The following is a 20,120-nucleotide window of genomic DNA, read 5'->3' as shown; positions in this document are numbered from 1 at the left end:
CAGCTGCTGAATCCTTGGGTAGGAAAGCAATAACTGAAATGGCAGCTGCAGAGCTGAAAGTTGCCTGATTGTTAATTTGGAGATTAATCTGGGGGTGAGCTAAATGGTTGTTTTTTTTCAAACTTTGTCAGAGATACTCATTTATGGTATAAGCAATATTTTTAATCTCAATTAAGGAAGTACAGTAAAAATCCCTGATATCTGGCACCTATGGGGATTGGTAGATGCCAAATAAGTCAATTTTCTGGTTGCTTGAGATTTTGTGTTGCATGACTGGCGAATAAGGGCAAGGCACATCAATTTTAAACTTTTGTATTTTTACCTACCATTTTTATTTTCTGCGTTTTTTTTCCACCGCAGGTTGCATGAATTCCAGATAACGGGTTTTACTGTACAGTACAGTATAGAAAATGAAGAATATTTTCTTAATCCTTTCTACATTTCCACTTGTATTGAATTATTGTTTTATTTATCCATGCATTAGATTTAGTTTTGGCTTTTGCATGAACTTTTCTAGAATGATACTGTGTTTAAGAAGTTAAATTATGAGACAGTGTACAGAAAGTTTGTATTCACTTGTAACTGCAGGGATGAACTGATCACAGAGTTCGAAAACGTAAAAAAGATTTAATAGGGCTGACGGAGAGAAAGTTTGGTCTGGTGAAGAGCTCAGCTTAATACTGGGATTGCTAATGGGTGAAATCTGGAAGGACTTTATTCCCCACACAAACTGCAATGGGAATCTCTCCCTAAATGGTCCTACTGATCATCCTAGAACTAGCAGAATGGTGAGCAAATTCAAGGGACTGAAAGCTTTCCTCTGACCCTCTAGTCTGAAAATCATCATCTTTTGCTTTCTGGAATGCTGTAGTAAAACTGGTTTGACTGATCATTGATCTACTCTGATGTTCTACAAGAGTTAGAAGGTGAAAGCCAACAGGACATCCCTTGTGAAAGCCAACAGGACATACCTTGTGAAAGTGCACTGGGTGCTACAATTTTCTGCCAATTATTTTCTTAAACACCACACCTGGGAGAAGTACTTCTGTGGCATCTTTTGCTTGGTTCAATAGAGTTGAGACTAATCATGATTCAACAGAAGACTGAGTGGAGGTCAGATGGACAATAGCCCACCAAAATATTCCCTATTTAACTTTGACCTACTCTGGAATTGTAGTTCTCTTGGGAATGCGGTAAGACATTTACAAAAGTACTTTCAATAAGAAGTTACTTTTAAGATACCTTGCTGTATTTCCTTAAAAGAACTTCATAAATAGGTTAAGGAGTTGGCTTTTTGACCAATCGAGTTTGCTCCGCCATGCAATATGATCATGACTGATCTGGTTGTGGAGTTGTCTACACCTACCTGCCTTTTCCCCCTACTGTGCAAAAATATATCCAAATCTCTCTTAAATATATTTGATAAGGTAGACTCTACTGCTTCCTTTGGCAGAGAATTCCATAATTAACAACTCTTAGAGAAAAGCAGTTCCTCCTTATCTCCACCCTAAATCTACTTATCCCACTCTCAAGGTTATGCCCACAAGTTCTAGTCTCACCTGCCAGTGAAAACAACTTTCCAGCCTCTATCTTATCCATCCCTTTCATGTTTCTGTTAGATCCTCTCTCATTCTTCTGAATACCAGTGAATATAGTCCCAGGTAGCTCAATCTCTCTTCATAGACTAACCCCTTCATTTCCAGAATCAACCTGGCGAACCTCCTCTGGAGCATCCTCCAAACCCAGAATGTCCTTTCTCAAGTGAGGAGTCCAGAGCTGAAATGGAAAGAAACAATTTTCCTTCAACGCCATCTCCCATTCCACACATTTTTCCTGTAATCTTTTCTCCTCACATTCCCATCAGCTCTCCAGATTAATCTTATTTTCATTGTTTTTCAGTAAGGTGATTCACCATTGTGTCTGTGCCCTCTTGATGGTACTCTAATTCCTCAACTGAGAACAAAATGATGAATGATCAGGAGGAAGAGGTAGGAATTATTTCTGTTATTTTCTCCTCCTTAAAGATATCTGTCTGGCAGCTAACGTCTCAAATGGCTTTTTCATTACTGGTGAGCCCAGATAAGTTTTAACTCATTGCTGGGCAGTGAAATATGTGCACGCTGGAACTTTTTTTTTCATGAAGCTAAAGGATGATCTCAAGATGGTAGTTACAATTATGAATGGTTTGATTGGATAAGCATCCTTGTGGAGAGTTGAAAATTAGGAGTCACATTTAAAATGAAACCAAAATGCTAGAAAGCCCTAGCAGGATTTGTGGAGACAAAGTTTGTGTTTCAGGTTTATTGAAATGTAAACATTATCACAAGTGATTGTCTTTGTACCCCAGTCCATCAGAATCAATGATGACTTGCTTTGACTCCAGTTCATTGGTTCTGAATAAGGCTGCTCTCTTTTATACTTGCCGAACTTAGCACATAAATTTATTTTTGGTAGGAATTCATCACTGTGCGGGTACAGGATCCACAAATCCAGCGTCAGAGTTCTTGGGCCTCTTATGTGGATTATAAAATATTCCTCTATGTAAGTATAAACACTATTGCTTTCTCAGAAGTGATTAAAAGATATATTAAAACAAAACAGAATATGGTTTAAATACACAGCAGGAGTGGAGAGAGAAACTGAAGCTTGAATGATGATCGGTTCTCAGGTCATTAACTTGAAGCATTGACTCTGTTTCTTCCGCTATACCAAACTTCCTATCAAACAGTGCATTGATGAAGCCAATGCAGTTGGTGTGTTTTAAGTAGCCTTCATTAAGGCCCTTTGATAAGATCCCATGTGGATTCAGATTTCAGATTGATTGTCAGAGTACACACATGACATCACAGCATCACAGACAACCCTGAGATTCTTTTTCCTGCAGGCCAGGCAGAATCGCCACTTATTGGTAGTGCAAAATAAATTTGTACTCTACGTACACATGTAAACAACTGTGCAATACAGAGAGGAAAAAGCAAACAAACAATAAAGTGCAAAAGTAAGAGTCCTTAAATGAGTCTCTGATTGAGTTTGTGGTTGAGGAGTCTGATGGTGGGGGTGGGGGGCGGGGGGGAGCGAGCAGCTGTTCCTGAACCTGGTGGTGTGAGTCTTGTAGAACCTCGACCTCTTTCCTGATGGTAGCTCCAAGAACAGAGCGTGTGCTGGGTGGTCTCAAGGCGACCGTTGGAGGAGGGGTGAGGAGAGACTGCTAGAGCAGTAAGTATTTAAATTCTTGATTTAGCTTCGTGGGCCTAGTTGGATCGGGCTGCTGCTGCTCGGAGGGCAGCAGAGTCGGTGTTTCCCAAGGCGACCATTGGAGGAGGGGCGAGGAGAGACTGCTAGAGCAGTAAGTAAATAGCCTGAGGGCCAATAAAATAAAAGGAGTGAAAGGTGAGGGAGCGGCCAGCGAGGAGCGGCTCAATGAGTGAGTGGGGCAGTGAAGGAGTGGAGACTTGAGACTTTGGCTCAAAAAAGTGGAGACTTGAGACTTTGGCTCGAGAGACTGAGGCACAGAGAGGCTGAGGCACAGGAAAAGGGGTAAGTCTTTTCTTTTTTCATTTAACTCTATCGTAGTCGGTCATTTTAGACATGGCAGGTGAGCTCAGTCCCGTATCATGCTCCTCTTGTGCTATGTGGGAACTCAGGGTGACTGATAGTGTCCCTGCGAACGACGTGTGCAGGAAGTGTATTCAACTGCAGCTCCTGATTGACCGCATGACGGCACTGGAGCTGCGCATGGACTCGCTCTGGAGCATCCGGGATGCTGAGGATTTGGTGGATAGCACCTTTAGCGAGTTGGTTACATCACAGCTTCATAGAGTTGAGGGAGATAGGGACTGGGTGACCAAGGGTAAGAGTAAGAACAGGAAGGTAGTGCAGGAGTCTCCTGTGGTCATCTCCCTGAAAAACAGATATTCTGCTTTGGATGTTGTTGGGGGAGATGGCCCATCAAGAGAAGGCAGCAGTAGCCAGGGACAGGGCTCTGTGAGTGGCTCTGCTGTGCAAGAGGGCCAGAAAAAGAATGGTAGGACAATAGTCATAGGGGATTCAATTGTAAGGGGAATAGACAGGAGCTTCTGTGGCCGTAAATGGGACTCCCGTTTGGTGTGTTGCCTCCCGGGTGCAAGGGTTAGGGATAACATGGAGCGGCTGCAGGGTATTCTGGATGGGGAGGGTGAACAGCCAACTGTCGTGGTCCATGTTGGTACCAACAACATAGGAAAAAAGCGGGATGAGGTCCTACAAGCAGAATTCAGGGAGCTTGGAAGGAAATTAAGGAGTAGGACTTCTAGGGTAATAATCTCTGGGTTATTGCCAGTGCCACGAGCTCGTCAGAGTAGTAATTGCAGGATAGATAGAATGAATATGTGGCTTGAACAGTGGTGTAGGAGGGAAGGGTTCAAATTCTTGGGGCATTGGAATCGGTTCTGGGGCAGATGGGATCAGTTCAAACAGGGCGGTCTCCATTTGGGCAGGGCCGGAATCAATGCCCTCGGGAGAGTGTTTGGTAGTGTTGTTGAGGAAGGTTTAAACTAATGTGGCAGGGGGATGGGATCAGGAGTAGAGAGACTGAGGGGTTTAGCATGAGGGAAGAAGTCGGAGATAGGAGGGTGAAAAGCAAAAGAGGCAGGCAGGTAACCTCAGGGCAAAAATGTAAAAGGGCCACTTTACAGCATAATGGTGATAGGGTTAAGGCTCTGGTAAAAACAAGCTTGAAGGCCTTGTGTCTTAATGCATGGAGTATTCATAATAAGGTGGATGATTTGAATGTGTAGATAGCTGTAAATGACTATGATATAGTTGGGATCACAGAGACACAGCTTCAAGGGGACCAAGGCAGGGAGCTTAACATTCATGGATTTTCAATATTCAGGAGGGACAGACAGAAAGGAAAAGGAGGTGGGGTAGCATTGTTGGTTAGAGAGGAGTTAAAAGCAATAGAAAGGAAGGATGTTAGCTTGAATGATGTGGAATCAATATGGGTAGAGCTGCAAAATGCAAAGGGGCAGATGACGTTAGTGAGAGTTGTATATAGACCACCTAACAGTAGTAGAGAGGTTGGGGATGGCATTATACAGGAAATTGGAAATGCGTGCAACAAAGGCAAAGCAGTTATGATGGGTGACTTTAATCTCCATATAGACTGGATGAATCAAATTGGTAAGGGTACTGATGAGGATGATTTCTTAGAAGGTATACGGGATAATTTTCTAACCCAGTATGTTGAAGAACCAATGAGGGAACAGGCCATTCTAGACTGGGTTCTGAGTAATGAGGAAGGGTTAGTTAACAATCTTGTTGTGCTAAGCCCTTTGGGCAAGAGTGACCATAATATGATGGAATTTTACATTAGGATGGAAAGTGACAGGGTTAATTCTGTAACTCAGGTTCTGAACTTAAAGAAGGGTGACTTTGAGGGTATGAGATGCGAATTGATTAAGTTAGATTGGCAAATGTTACTTAAAGGATTAACTGTAGAAAGGCAATGGCAAGCATTTAAGGATCACCTTAAATACAGCATTGGTTCATCCCGGTTTGGAAAAAGAATAACTCAAGGAGGGTAGTACATCCTTGGATAACAAGGGAAATCAGGGAGAGTATCAAGTGTAAAGAGGAAGCGTATAGACTAGCCAGGAAAGACAGAATACCAGAGGATTTGGAGAAATTCAGAGTTCTACAGAGGAAGACAAGGGGATTAATCAGGAAAGGCAAAAGAGATTATGAGAGAAAGTTGGCAGGGAACATAAAAAATGACTGCAAAAATTTTTATAGATATGTAAAGAGAAAGAGACTGGTAAAGTCAAATGTGGGTCCCTTGCAGTCAGAAACAGGTGAATTGGTAATGGAGAACAAGGACATGGCAGACCAATTAAATAACTACTTTAGTTCAGTCTTCACTAGGAAAATATGAATAATCTTCAGGAAATAATAGGGGACCATGGGGCTAATGTGATGGAAGGACTGGGGAAAATAAGTGTAAGTTATGAGGTTGCGTTGGTTAAATTAAAGGGATTAAAGGCAGACAAGTCCCCAGTGCGAGATGGTCTGCATCCCAGAGTGCTAAAGGAAGTAGCCCATGAAATAGTGGATGCATTGTTGATAATTTTTCAAAACTCTTTAGATTCTGGAGTAGTTCCTGAGGACTGGAGGGTGGCTAATATAACTCCACTTTTTAAAAAGGGAGGGAAAGAGAAATCAGGGAATTATAGACCGGTTAGTGGGGAAAATGTTAGAGTCAGTTATTAAAGATGTGTTTGCGGCACATCTGGAAAGTGGTGAATTCATTGGTCAGAGCAGCATGGTTTTATGAAGGGAAAATCGTGTCTGACTAATCTTATTGAATTTTTTGAGGCTGTAACTAGTAGAGTGGATAAGGGAGAACCAGTAGATGCGGTTTACCTGGATCTTCAGAAGGCTTTTGATAAAGTCCCACACAGGAGATTACTATACAAACTTAAGGCACACGGTATAGGGGATACGGTATTGAGATGGATAGAGAATTGGTTGACAGATAGGAAGCAAAGAGTAGGAATAAACGGGTACTTTTCGGACTGGCAGTCAGTTACTAGTGGGGTACCACAAGGCTCAGTGCTCGGACCCCAGTTATATACACTATATATTAATGATTTAGATGAGGAAATAGAAAACATCATTTCCAAGTTTGCAGACGACACAAAGCTGGATGGCATTGTAAGCTGTGTAGAGGCTGTTAAGCATGTGCAGGATGACTTGGACAGGTTGGGTGAGTGGGGAAATGCATGGCAGATGCAATATAATGTGGATAAGTGTGTGGTTATCCACGTTGTAGGAAAGAATGGGAGGGCTGAGTATTATCTTAATGGTATCCAATTAGGAAAAAGGGAGATGCAGAGACCTGGGTGTCGCTGTGCATCAGTCATTAAAAGTGGGCATGCAGGTGCAGCAAGCAGTAAAAAAGGCGAATGGTATGTTGGCGTTCATATCAAGAGGATTCGAGTTCAGGAGCAGGGAGGTATTGATGCAATTGTACAGGGCCTTGGTGAGACCTCACGAGTATTGTGTTCAGTTTTGGTCTCCTTATCTGAGGAAGGACATCATTGCCATGGAGAGAGTGCAGAAAAGGTTGACCAGATTGATACCAGGGATGGCGGGACTTGCATATGAAGAAAGGCTAGAATGACTGAGCTTGTACTCGCTGGAGTTTAGACGATTAAGAGGAGATTGAATAGAAACGTTCAAAATTCTTAAGGGATTTGACAGGCTAGATGCAGGAAGATTGTTCCCAATGTTGAGCAAGTCTAGAACCAGGGGTCGCAGTTTAAGGATAAAGGGGAAGTCCTTTAGGACTGAGATGGGGAAGAATTTTTTCACTCAGAGGGTGGTGAATTTATGGAATTCTCTGCCACAGGAAGTGATTGAGGCCGGTTCCATAGCTATATTTAAGAGAGAATTAGATTTAGTACTTGTGACTAGGCAGATCAGGGGGCATGGAGAGAGAGCTGGAACAGGGTACTGAGTGGATGATCAGCCATAATCAAAATGAATGGTGGTGTAGGCTTGAAGGGCCAAATGGCCTACTCCTACACCTATTTTCTATGTTTCTATGGTGGGGATCCTTGATGATTGCTGCTGCTCTCTGACGACAGCATTCCCTGTAGACATTCTCGATGGTGAGAAGGGGTTTGCCTGTGATGTCCTGGGCTGTGTCTACTACCTTTTGCAGGGCTTTACACTCAGGGATATTGGTGTCCCCATTACCAGACCGTGATGCAGCCAATCAGCACACTTTCCACCACACCTCTGTAGAAATTTGCCAGGGTTTCTGATGTCATACCAAACATCCGCAAACTCCTGAGGGAGTAAAGGTACTTTCTCCACAATTCATGCTGACGTGCTTTCTTCACTGATTCAAAAGGTTAATGCCCGTTTGATAACCAAAAAAATGTTGGGAAATTGGCCTGGCAGTAGGGGTAGTTTGTGTGATTGAATGACTAACTCATGGCGTTCCACAAGGATTGGTGCTGGGACCCTTCTTGTAATATATGTAAGATGTGGATGTAGGAGGCATGATCAATGAGACATAAACTGGTGGATCTTTTGCAGTTGTGGAGGCTGATATCAATGTGTTGAAGTGGGCTGAGAAATAGTAGATGGAGTTGAATCCTGATCAATGTGAGGTGATGCGTTTTGAGAAATCTAATGAGGTTAGGACATACACCAAGTATGATATGATAGGGAGTATTGAGAAACAGAGGGACACTTGTTTGTAAGTCCAAAGATGCTTGAAGGTGGCAGTGCAGGTAGATTTATGCCTGTCCAAGGCATATAACCATATACAGCACAGAACAGGCCAGTTTGGCCCTACTAGTCCAAGTCGGAACAAATCCCCACCCTCCTAGTTCCACTGACCAGCACCTGGTCCATACCCTTCCAATCTATTCCTCTCCATGTAATTATCCAGTCTTTCCTTAAATGTAAATAACATCCTTGCTTCAACCACCTCTGCCGGAAGCTTATTCCACATCCCAACTACCCTTTGCGTGAAGAAATTTCCCCTCATGTTCCCCTTATAATTTTCCCCCTGCAATCTCAAACCATGGCCTCTGGTTTGAATATCCCCCACTTTTAATTGAAAAAGCCTGACTCTCTCTGTCCCTTTTAAAATCTTGTACACCTCCATCAAATCCCCCCTCAATCTTCTACACTCCAGAGAAAAAAGCCCCAGGCTGCTCAACCTTTCTTTGTAACTCAAACCCTGACATCCTGTCAACATTCTCGTGAACCTTCTCTGCACTCTCTCTATTTTGTTTATATCCTTCCTATAATTCGGTGACCAAAACTGCACACAGTATTCCAAACTTGGCCTACCAGTGCTTTGTACAATTTCATCATAACATAATATCATAACATAATATGCAGTACTGGCTTTCATGATTATTTAATACAAGAGAAGGGAGGTTATGCTCCAACTTTATTAAACATTATGATGCTATAGCCTTGACCCTTCACTCTGTCCTGACCAACATGGAGAATGACGCCTCATATTACCAGGGTCTGTTCATCGACCCGCTTGGCATTTAATACGATCATTCCCCAGAGACTGATGGAGGCCTTGATGGGACTCAACACATCTCTCTAACTGGATTCTGGTCTTTCTTAGGGAAAGACCACAGTCCATCCAGGTTGATAGCAGAATGTCAAGCACTGGTTCACCTCATGGCTGTGTGTTCAGTCTACTTCTGTTCATGCTACTGACCCACAACTGCATCACCAGATCCAGCTCCAACAGTGTCATGACACAACAGTAGTTGGCCTTATCAGCAACAATGATTTGTCTCACTACAGAGAAGATTTGGAGAAGCTTGTGATATGGTGTCAGAGTAACAACCTGAGTCTCAATGTGGACAAGATGAAGGAGATGATTGTGGACAGGAGAGACTACCCTCCACTACACATCAATAACTCTGTCATGGAGAACACCAAGTTCTTTGGAGTTCACTTAACTCATGACCTATCGTGGATACTCAACATCTCCTCACTTGTCAGGAAGGCGCAACAGCGACTGAACTTCCTGAGAAGAAGACTGAAGCAGGCACGGCCGCCAACCATCATCATGTCAACCCTTAACAGGAGAGCAACCTGGCTGGCTGCATCACAGCCATCCATTCCAGGCTCCAGACATCTGAGTCGCCCTCCGTGGTCCCTGGTCCCAAACTCCCTATATGATTAGGGTACTGTCAGCACCCTGGGCCCTTCGGGAGCCATGCTTGCCATCATCACCCTCCTGGATCCTGCAGCCTGTTCTGAGGCTATCAGCCACAAGCATCTTGCTGGACTACTACTTGGTCTCCTATCGCAGGCCTCTTCCTCTTGGAGATGGGTGGTGGGTGGGGTGGGGGGGTTGATGTTCTCCCACTCTGGTGCCCTGCACTCAAAGACTGACAAGTATCTAGAATGTACTACTGGAAATAGCACTGAAGTGTCCAGACGAGCATTCGAACTACCTAGGCATAGAAATGCTGGGAGATGGATGGTGCCCACTGGTTGGTCTGGATATGAAGGGACAATGACTCTGAGTAAACTTGACCAGAAAATTACTAGATTGTTATCAACCATTAGGTTAATTAACACCATTGCTGCAACAGTATGTCTAACAGCTGGGACCTGAAGCCACAACCTTCAGGTTTAGCCACGGGAGTGCTGTCCACTGAGCCATAGCTGAGTGGGCAAGGACAACATCATGAGGATCCCACTCCCGATCTTGCCGCACTTGTTCGTTCTGCCCCTTTCAGAAGGAGATACTATGGTATGTTGAACTTGCCTCAGAAGCTAGTGATGCTGAAGTTAATGATCATGCCATATTACTGACTGGAATGGTTTAGCCATAAAATCATAACTTTCTCACTCTTCTTGGGACTCAATACCATATCTGTGTCATTCAGGGCACTGATTAAAGGCGTTAGGACTTGTGGTGAGTAAATAAGCAAAATACAACCTGAGAAGGATATTAATGATCTGAAACATACTGCCTGGAAGACTGTGGACATGGATTCAGTCAGAACGTTTGGGAGGAAACATTTGGAGGTCTGAGAGGATGGATCAGTGAGTGGGGCTCCTTGAATAACCTTTGGAAAATTCACAGTGGGACAAATGGCCTATGATATAAGAGTGGGAATCTAAATCACCTGCAGGATTAAGTTTTGTTGTTTTGGACACAAGTAAACATCAGGAATGGTAACTGACAGGCTCTGTACTATGCTCTTCCAGACAAACAGTAAGGCATTTACTGTGAAAACTTCCTGTGTGCGAAGACGGTATCGGGAATTTGAATGGCTGAGACGCCGACTGCAGAAGAATGCTGGACTAGTGTAAGTACAGCATGGGGCCTGACTCCTGTCTATTGATGTATGAAGAGAATTAACAGCCCTGAACACTGCACTGAACTCAGACTCACTGGAATCGCTAGGAGCAGGCTTCATTATACCTTATGGCATGGTTAGTGACCATTGATGGAGCTGTTGCTAGATAGGCTGATGGGACATTTTGACAAGCACATTAGCAAACAGGGCATTGAGGGATACAGACCATGTGAAGGCAGATAAGATTTGTTTGGTACAGACATGCTGGGCAGAATGGCCTATCCTATACTCTACTCTTCTATTAAAAACCAAGCCACAACTGACCAAGCAGCTTTGACTAGAGTGGGTGCAGACACAAACTGCTGCCTCACTCCAGGATACACCGACACCACCGTAGCCCAGTCCGTGACCTCTGTAGTGCCTTGCTCCAAGTTGTACACCATCATGAATTGAAACCCAATTGGCATTCATTCCTCACTCCTAGGTCAAAGCCCTGACAGTACCCACTCAAAGTGATAGGAGCAGCTTCACCAGAAGCACCAAAACAGTTAAGGTTTACCATCTTGAAAGCAACCAAGAATGGAAACCACAAGCTGGCCTTGCCAGAGATGCATAATCCTGAAAAATACAAACACAGTCTTCCTCAGTTCTGGACCCAGTCACCAGATTGTCTTTTGGCAGTGTGACAGTGAATGCTGAACTTTGCCTTTGTGTTTACAGATCTCTCCCAGAACTGCCAGGCAAGAAGCCATTTCTCCAAGTTAATGACACTGAAGGTATAGAGAGGAGGCGACAGGGTTTGCAGCAATTTCTGCAGAAGTAAGTGCAGCATCATAGGATTCGTGACATTTCCCTGCTTTGCTGTGGATCTCAGATGGAAGTAAAACACAAAAGTCTGCAGATATCGTGGATGAAGTAAAAACACAAAGCTGGAGAAACTCAGCTATAAAGTGTCCTTTATAGGGCCATTCACAGAACCCCCCCCCCCCTTCCCCTGTTTGCTGGTGTGCCCTCCCTCCCTTATCCACCTATTACCTCCTGCCTGGGGGACTGTGCTCCTCCCCCTTTCCCCCCACCCTCCACCATTTTGTTCGGGCATCTGCCCACATTTTGTTCATACCTTGATGAAGGGTTCAAGCCTGAAACGCTGGTTATGTATCTTTATCTTTGCTCTAAAAAGTACACCATTTGACCTGCTGAGTTTCTCCAGCTTTGTGTTTCTGATCTCAGATGGAATATCAAGCTGGAGTTTTATTTATCATGAGAATGCCAGTGCTCACTTCCCATTCAACTTGTCGTTCTTTGTCACTAAGTCCTGGGCCTCCCCCTCTGACAGCTGCTGCTGGAGCACTCCACCTGAAGAAAATGGCTCACTTTCACAAGGGTGGCAGTGTGATGCTGCTAGCTCACAGCTCCAGCGACGTGGGATCTGATCCTGACCTCTGACGCTCCCTGTGTGTATTGGGGCCTTCTCATTGCAACTGCCTGGGTTCCCTGGGGTCCTCAGGTCTCCCCCCACATTCCAAAAGTGTGCTGGGATATTCATTGGTTACAGCAGACTATACGATAATGTGTGTGCCAAGAAAAGTATCAAGGGGGAGTTGATGGTCTTGTGTGATGAAACGGGACTATTCTGCTGAAAGCTGGTCATGGACCCAATGGGTCAAATGTTAGTCAGTGACGGAGCAGGAGTGTGGGAGCCGAGTCATTAACGTGTTTCTGCTTCCTACATGATCATTTGCACAAAAGCGTGCAGCCGTTCTTGGTGTTTCATCCAACTTGGATTGGGTCCATTAGTCCCATTTTATTTCATCCCTACAGTAATCCAATATGTCTATTGCAGCAATCAATTATTTTAAAATAATTCTTTCCAGTATTTTTATTTCTGCCTCTGTATATTTGAGTTCATTCCAAGTGACACTCATCCCTGGGCAAGGAGAAACACCCATGAAACCTTCTCATTAGTAAGAGCAGCCATTCACAACCTTTTTTTGGCCATGGCCCCCTTACAACCTTGCTCTTAGTTTATGGGCCCCCTTCCCTGGGAAGCAGACAACTTTTGAAGAGGAAAATTGATGAGGGTAAGGCGGTGGATGTTGTCTATGCGGACTTCAGTAAGGCCTTTGACAAGGTCCCACATGGAAGGTTAGTTAGGAAGGTTCAACCGTTAGGTGTGAATATAGAAGTGGTATAATGGATTCAACAGTGGCTGGATGGGAGATGCCAGAGAGTGGTGGTGGAGAACTGTTTGTCGGGTTGGAGGCGGGTGGCTAGTGGTGTGCCTCAAGGATCTGTACTGGGTCCATTGTTGTTTGTAATATACATTAATGGTCTAGATGATGGGATGGTAAATTGGATTAGTCAGTATGCAGATGATACTAAGATAGGTGGTGTTGTGGATAGTGAGGAAGGTTTCAAGTCTTGCAGAGAGATTTGGGGAAGTTAGAAGAGTGGGGAGAAAGTTTGCAAATGGAGTTTAATGCTGACGTGTGAGCTGCTACATTTTGGTAGGACTAATCAAATTAGGACATACATGGTGAATGCTAGGGCCTTAAAGAATCCAACTGAACAGAGGGATCTAGGAATAATGGTACATAGTTGCCTGAAGGTGGAATCTCAGGTGGATAGGGTAGAGTATAAGAGTTGGGAGGTAATGTTAAAATTGTACAACGTATTGGTGAGGCCAAATTTGGAATCTTGTGTTCAGTTCTGGTCACCAAATTATAGGAAGGATGTGAACAAAATAGAGAGAAGATTCACCAGAATGATCCCCGAGTCTCAGCACCCAAGTTATAGAGAAAGGTTAAACAAGTTAGGTCTTTATTCCTCGGAGCGTAGAAGGCTGGGGAAGGATTTGATACAGAGGTCTTAAAAATGTTGAGGGGGATAGATGGAGGAGATGTGGATAGACTTTTTACATTGAGAATAGGGGAGATTCAAACAAGAGAACATGAGCTGAAAGTTGGGGGCAAAAGTTTAGATGCAACACAATGAGATTCCGGTGGAGGAGGCAGGTATAATATTATCTTTTAAGAAAAATTATGGTAAAAGGTATAGAGGATTATGGGCAGAATGCAGCTCAGTGGGACTAGGAGAGTACAAGTGATTCAACACGGACAAGAAGGGCCGTGATGGCCTATTTCCGTGCTATATTTGTTATATGGTTATATATGGTTAAGTTTAGTTGGTTTCTTCTGTACTTCTACTGACTACATAAAAAACATTTCAAAAAAGATTTCAATCCATGGCCCCCCTTAAATGTGCTGTGGCCCCCAGGGTGGCTGTATTGAGAATGGCTGAGTTAGAGGATGTAATGACTGCAGCTTCAATTTGCAAAATGATTCAGCGTAAACACAAAGCCAAGCTGAAGTTGGGTGGATATTCTTTACATATGTGGGTTAGTTTGAAGTGATTATGGGGGAAATTTGATTCCTTGAACCCTGCAGTGATGGGGCTTCTTGCATGTCAGTGCCTCTGATGTCAAATCCTCTGGAATTGGCTCGAGTGGGGAAGCAGTCCCTGTGATATTTGGGATTCTCCCTTGGCATTTGCTTTAATGGGAACCAGTTATATAGGGAAGTAGATTGCTTTGGTCTGAAGAACCCTGGCAATACCTGTTGTGATGCTTTGTTCATATGGGTTACTGATTTAGAGTATAACTCCGTTGTTTTGGACTATCTCCACACATGATACGACCACTTGCAGATCTTGTTGCAGTGGAATTTTGTAGAATTCATGCTTTCCCCTCTATTATTTATTCACCAACAGGAGCATGTTTTCTCTGACGGTGTTCTGCATTTTTAAAATTAGTAGCGGGTCTGCAAATTTAAGATGAAATAATGATTTTTTCCATCCATTCCAATTTGTTGTTTGAGACACCCTCTAGTGGCTTAGCTTTGCCAACTCTGAGACACTCGAGTGAAACACAAAAGTCTACCATTGCTGTGGTTGTAGTAAAAACACAGAAATGCTGGAGGGACTCAGCCTGTCTTGCAGCATCCATAGGAGGTAAAGATATATTACCGACGTTTCGGGCCCGAGCCCTTCCTTAAGATGTGAGTAAAAAAGAGAGACAGGTGTCTGTATCAAACTCTGACAGTCAATAAAGTATCACACTGAATCCAGCACTGACTCTTGTTTCTTTCCTGTTTTAAAACAAAGTAGAATATAAAGAATCTTAAAAATAATTCTGATGAAGACTTTTAGTAACAGTTAAATTTTCCATTTGCCTTTGTTAATGCTCTTTATTCTCACCATTCCACTCTTTTGTGTCCCTGTCTTGGGTAAACTTATACCTCGCACTTTGTTCGTTTTAGATTGGTCACAGTGTTTGAGCTACCGAAAGAAAATAGACACACACACCTAGAGCAGTTCAGTTTATACAAATCTTTATTACTAAATCTAAAGCTGAATTCACACTACAATATGCAAGCCCTTCCCAATTATACTTATCAAAGCCTGGACTGGTCCCAACTGCCGAAGCGAGGCAATGACTGCACACTTGTAGTAGGTTGTCGGGGCGCCGGTAGCAGCTTCTCTACCTCCGTGGGACGTTAGCTGGACTCTTGAAGTTCTTGCTGAGAGATGTTGCCACCTCTTGAAGAGTCTCAAACTTCAGCAGTGGGACCATGGCTTATATTACCCAAAAGTTGTTTACTTCAGATCTTATCACTTTGAACAAATGATTTAATTATCTTCAAGGTCTCCTGACAGTCTGCGACCAACAAAAGAAAAACTGCATCTTTGGGCCTCATGGTGGAAGTTGGATAATGTCTACTGATTCTTATGCATTCCTGGTCCCCATAGTGTAAATTAGATAACGTCTTCTGATTCTAAAAAAACAAGCAGGTTCTCAGCCTTGCAGCTGCAGAAGTAAAAAACACAGTTTAAATCTTCCATTACAGTCCCATCCTTATCCAATTAAGTCTGGTGCATACTACATTGTGCAATGTATATGACAGTAAATTCAATGTCATTATTATCAAGTACATTCCATTTACCAGTCCTTGCTCCATAGCATTCTATGCATTGACAATTTAAGTATAAATCTAGATACTTCTTAAATGTTGTTAGAGAGTTTCTGCCTTCACCACCTGCTCAGCCAATGCCTTCCAGATTCCACTCACCCTATGGGCGAACAAATTCTTCCTCAGATTCCTTTTAGATCTTTTACCCTTTACCATAAACCTATACCTCCTTGTTTTAAATACCCTGGCTATGGGGAAAAGTATCCTGCCATCCACTTCATAATTTTCTCTGCTTCTGTCAGGTTCTTTTGTCTGTTGGTCTGGACTCCTCCCCCTGCCCATTTTTCCCTCTGTTGCCTTTTAATTCAGGCTCCTGTCTGCTTTTTACTCATACCTTGAAGAAGGGCTCAGCCCCAAAATGCCGGTTAGATATCTTTTACCTCCTACGGACACTGCGAGACCTGCTGAGTTCCTCCATCATTTCTATCTTTTTACTACAATAACAATGTCTGCAGACTTTGGTGTTCCACTCTTAATCTAAGTGCTGAGGAGATGCTTGTGTATACAACCTATCTGCTAGGCATAATTAGGCTGTACACATGAGCTTGTGCTCTGCTTTTTAAATAGTCATCTTATTGACCATGTTCTATAATTTATAACAGTCACAGAGACGCTGCACAGGAACAGGCCCTTCACCCCATCAGCCATGCTGACCACCAACCACCTATTTACAGTAATCCTACATTAATTCCCCTTTTTTTAAAAAAAATCTCCCCACATTTGTTGGACTCTGGCTTTAACTTACTCTTAATTTAGTCTATGTGTAGTCTGAGTCCAGCGCGTTCTTTGAATGAAGTGATAGGAGAAGGTATTCGGTTCAACAGTCAATTTATTACACAGCACAAGAATAAAACTTAACAGAGCTCTGGGTCAGTCTGTTAGTTCATAGGTCACCTGCCAGTGAGCTACTCCCCGAGACTGACCCCTATTGTCCAGTTGGCACAGTTTATATAGGTCAATCTTATCACACAGAACAAAAGTTGTTTTCCCTGCTAGATCTTTTTGCATAAGGGTTATCACAAGTCATCTCCTGTTTTGCAGATTTCTGGGGTGTAGCCTTCCCATGTTAATCCTCCAGGCCAGACTATCCTGTTGTTTAGATCTGAAATTAATTCATCCCCAGATATTTCTAATCACCATTCGGTCCCTGTCTGGCCAATTTCTGCTGTTCTCTTTAACACCTCCTCGTGCCTTAATCTTCCTCCTAGACTGGTTTTCCATTCCCTTTGATTCTTGCGGGCCATTCTTTGTTCTGATCTGGCCTGTGTCTCCTGTGCTACTTCCCACCTCCTTCAGTTGAGCATTCCTCCTAAATCGTTTTATGCATATCCTCTCCCTGTATCTTGGGAGCAGCCAATTTTGTTCAGCCAACTTTGCTCCATGCTGTGACAGCCACTTAGCCACATTCCTCTTTCCCTGACTCATGCAGTACAAATAAACTTATTGATTAATCCTTTATTTCATAATGTTTTAACCCCTAGATTCCAACACATTCCCATCATCTTTCCCCAAATCGCACCACACACCTAAGCATTAGGTGCAATTTACAGGCCAATTACCTACTAATCTGTGTGCTTTTGGGCTGTGGGAGGAAACTGGAGCATCAAAATGAAACTCACGTGGTCACAGGCAGGACGTGCAAATTCCACATAGACAACACTCGAGGTCATTATAAAACCTGGCATTGTGTGGCAATGGCTTTACTAGCTGGGCCATGGTGCTGCCTAAGTCAGTAATTGTACAAGTCAGCATCGGCCATGATATAGTAAATAGTGCATGAGTGTATCCCACAGCATTCCTTCAGAGGATACAATGGATTTCTCCCAGAGCATATAGTCCAAGATCCATGCCAGCCAAGTTGCTTACCTGAGATAGTCCCATTTCCCTGCTTTTGGTCCATGTTCCTCTAAACCAGTGGTTCTCAATCTTTTTCCATTCACATACCACTTTACGTAATCCCTAAGTCATCAGTGCTTAATGTGGTATGTGAGTGGGAAGGGAAGGTTGAGAATCATTGCTCTAGACCTAATTGTTAGTTAAATATTTTGCTCAAGAAAAATTGTCATTGTCCTTTGGAGTTATGAAATCGTGCACAAAACAAGTTAATTAAGTACGATTAAGACAGTGGTTTTCAAACTTTTTCTTTCTACCCACATACCACCTAAAGCAATCCCTTACTAATCACAGAGGGCATAGGGAATACTTAAAGTGGTAAATGTGTGGAAAGAAAAAGGTTGAGAACCACTGATATAGAGATTAAAGAGGAGGAGGTGCTTACTGTCTTACAGTGAATAAAGGTCGATAAATCCCCCTGGGCCTGACATGATATTCCCTTAGTCCTTTCCTAATCATGTACCTATTTAAATTTCTTTTAACATTGTAATTAAACGCTCTCAGGGGTGAGCAACCTTTTAATATTTAATTTAGACTTACAGGACAGTAACAGGTGAATTTGGCCTACAAGTCCGTGCCGCCAAATTAACTTACGCCCCTGGTATGGACTTGTGGGCCAAAATGGCCTGTTACTGTGCTGTATGTCTAAGTTAAAAACTAAAAGGTTTCCTACCCCTGCGTCACTTCCTCTGGCCTCTGGGCCCTTATTCCACATACTCACATGAATTCTACCTACCACAAACATTTTCTCTCTGTCATCCTTTGCAAGTTCATATCTAATGTTATCAATTTTAGTTATCTATATTTACCTCCTATGGACACTGCTGAGTATCTCTGGCATTTTTGTGTTTTTATTACAATCAGATTTTCGTGTTTCACTCCATTTGGTTGCTACACTCTTTGAAGGATTCCTTCCTCTGAAGAAGTTCTGGAAGAGGGGCTCAGGCCTGAAACGTCAGTTATATATCTCTACCTCCTATGGGTGTTGTGAGACTTGCTGAGTTTCTCTAGCATTTTCTAACGTCCTGGATATTATTTCTCCCTTCACCCACGTGCTAAACTGATAATAAGGCCATTGTTACATTGATGTTTCTGGAATCTGGCTACGTGCAATTTGGCTGCTAAAATTACCCACATTAAAACTGTGACTTTGGTGCCTTTAACAATGACTTTCTTGGCTGAAAAGCACAGCAGGATCATCTGTGGTTGTAGACATAGAAATTCTAGTCTGTCTTTGCAAGTGTTTTGTTTTGAAGTGTGAGTGGAGAGAATTCAGCTGGGACTTATGGCATACGCAATTCCTCTCACGTGGTCTGTACCACTGAATGTAAAAGCTGAACAGCAGAGAATGTGTACTGAATTCAGGGGGGCTGGTCTGTTGAATTAGGTCATTGGTTAATTGTCTTTGTTACGTCTGCACATGTCCTTTGCAACAAATGCTTCTGATTGAGGAGCAGCAAACCAGCCTGTTTTCCCAGCCCACCTTCTCCTGTCTTCCTCACCTGGCAGCTGTCTGAGGACCTTATAATTTGTGGTGATCAGAGATTGAAGCTGTTTTCTCCTTTTCCTTTTGCTTCAGGCTCAGTTCTCAGGTGAAGCATGGGCTTCTTGTGTGGGGTAGTCCTGGAGATTTTCCTGAAGGTCTTATTAGAGCATATGTATGTCCAGTATGCTTTCTTTTCAGTCAACCAGGCTTGTATACTTTCAGTGTTTTTTTTAATAAACATTCAGCAAAGAAAATCTAAAGCAAACTAAAGTTTTGTTAGAGCAGCACAAGAACTGTAGCAAACAGAGTAACTGCGGGGTCTCACCTGGTCAGGCAGCATCCTTGGAAAGAAATGGTCATTCAGTATTTCAAGTTGCGACACTCTTATCAAGACTGTGGGAAGGGGAAATACTAAGTATAAAAGGGAGACGCAGGGGGCTAGAAAGGAGCCAAGGGTTAATACCATATTGGAGAGACCAGTGGGGGGAGAGAGGGTGGGGGAAAGACAGAAGACTTGAGAGAAAAACAAGTACGGGAGCACAGGAAGGACAGAGGAGTGCATGGAACCAGATTGGCGAGGGAATAACTTGAAATTGGAAAATTCAAGGTTCAATCTGTTAGGTTTTAGGCTACCCAGGTGGAAGATGTGTTAAACAGGGAAGGCTGCAGATGCTGGGATTGTACAAAAGAACTGGAGGTCACACAATGTCTATAGGGAGTAAAGGGTAACCAATGTTTTAGACTTGAGCCCTTCGTCAAGGTAAGATAATACATTGCTGCTCAAGTTTATGTTTGGACTCACCCTGACAATGGATGAGGCTGAGGTCAGGCATGTCTGTGTCTGATTGCTGATAAACTTGCCTGGTGAGATGCTTA

General features: G+C 43.2%; 1 protein-coding gene across 3 annotated transcripts in view; it reads left to right on the top strand.

Annotated features, from left to right (window-relative positions):
• Positions 1-20,120, top strand: part of LOC138747648 (sorting nexin-11-like) — a 93,243-nt gene that overhangs the window by 6,394 nt on the left and 66,729 nt on the right. For 2 of the 3 annotated variants that reach the window (XM_069907066.1, XM_069907067.1), the window contains exons 2-5: positions 1,900-1,988; positions 2,455-2,541; positions 10,747-10,847; positions 11,559-11,657. In XM_069907066.1, the coding sequence (XP_069763167.1) occupies positions 1,965-1,988; positions 2,455-2,541; positions 10,747-10,847; positions 11,559-11,657 (311 nt within the window). In that variant the 5' untranslated portion in view covers positions 1,900-1,964. Of the gene's footprint in view, positions 1-13; positions 95-1,899; positions 1,989-2,454; positions 2,542-10,746; positions 10,848-11,558; positions 11,658-20,120 lie in introns of those variants that run through there. The other variant, XM_069907069.1, reaches the window with a different exon arrangement.

The sequence above is a fragment of the Narcine bancroftii genome, chromosome 12 (genome assembly GCF_036971445.1).
Source record: "Narcine bancroftii isolate sNarBan1 chromosome 12, sNarBan1.hap1, whole genome shotgun sequence".
Lineage (NCBI taxonomy): Eukaryota > Metazoa > Chordata > Chondrichthyes > Torpediniformes > Narcinidae > Narcine > Narcine bancroftii.
This window is presented reverse-complemented; position numbering and strand designations above follow the sequence as displayed.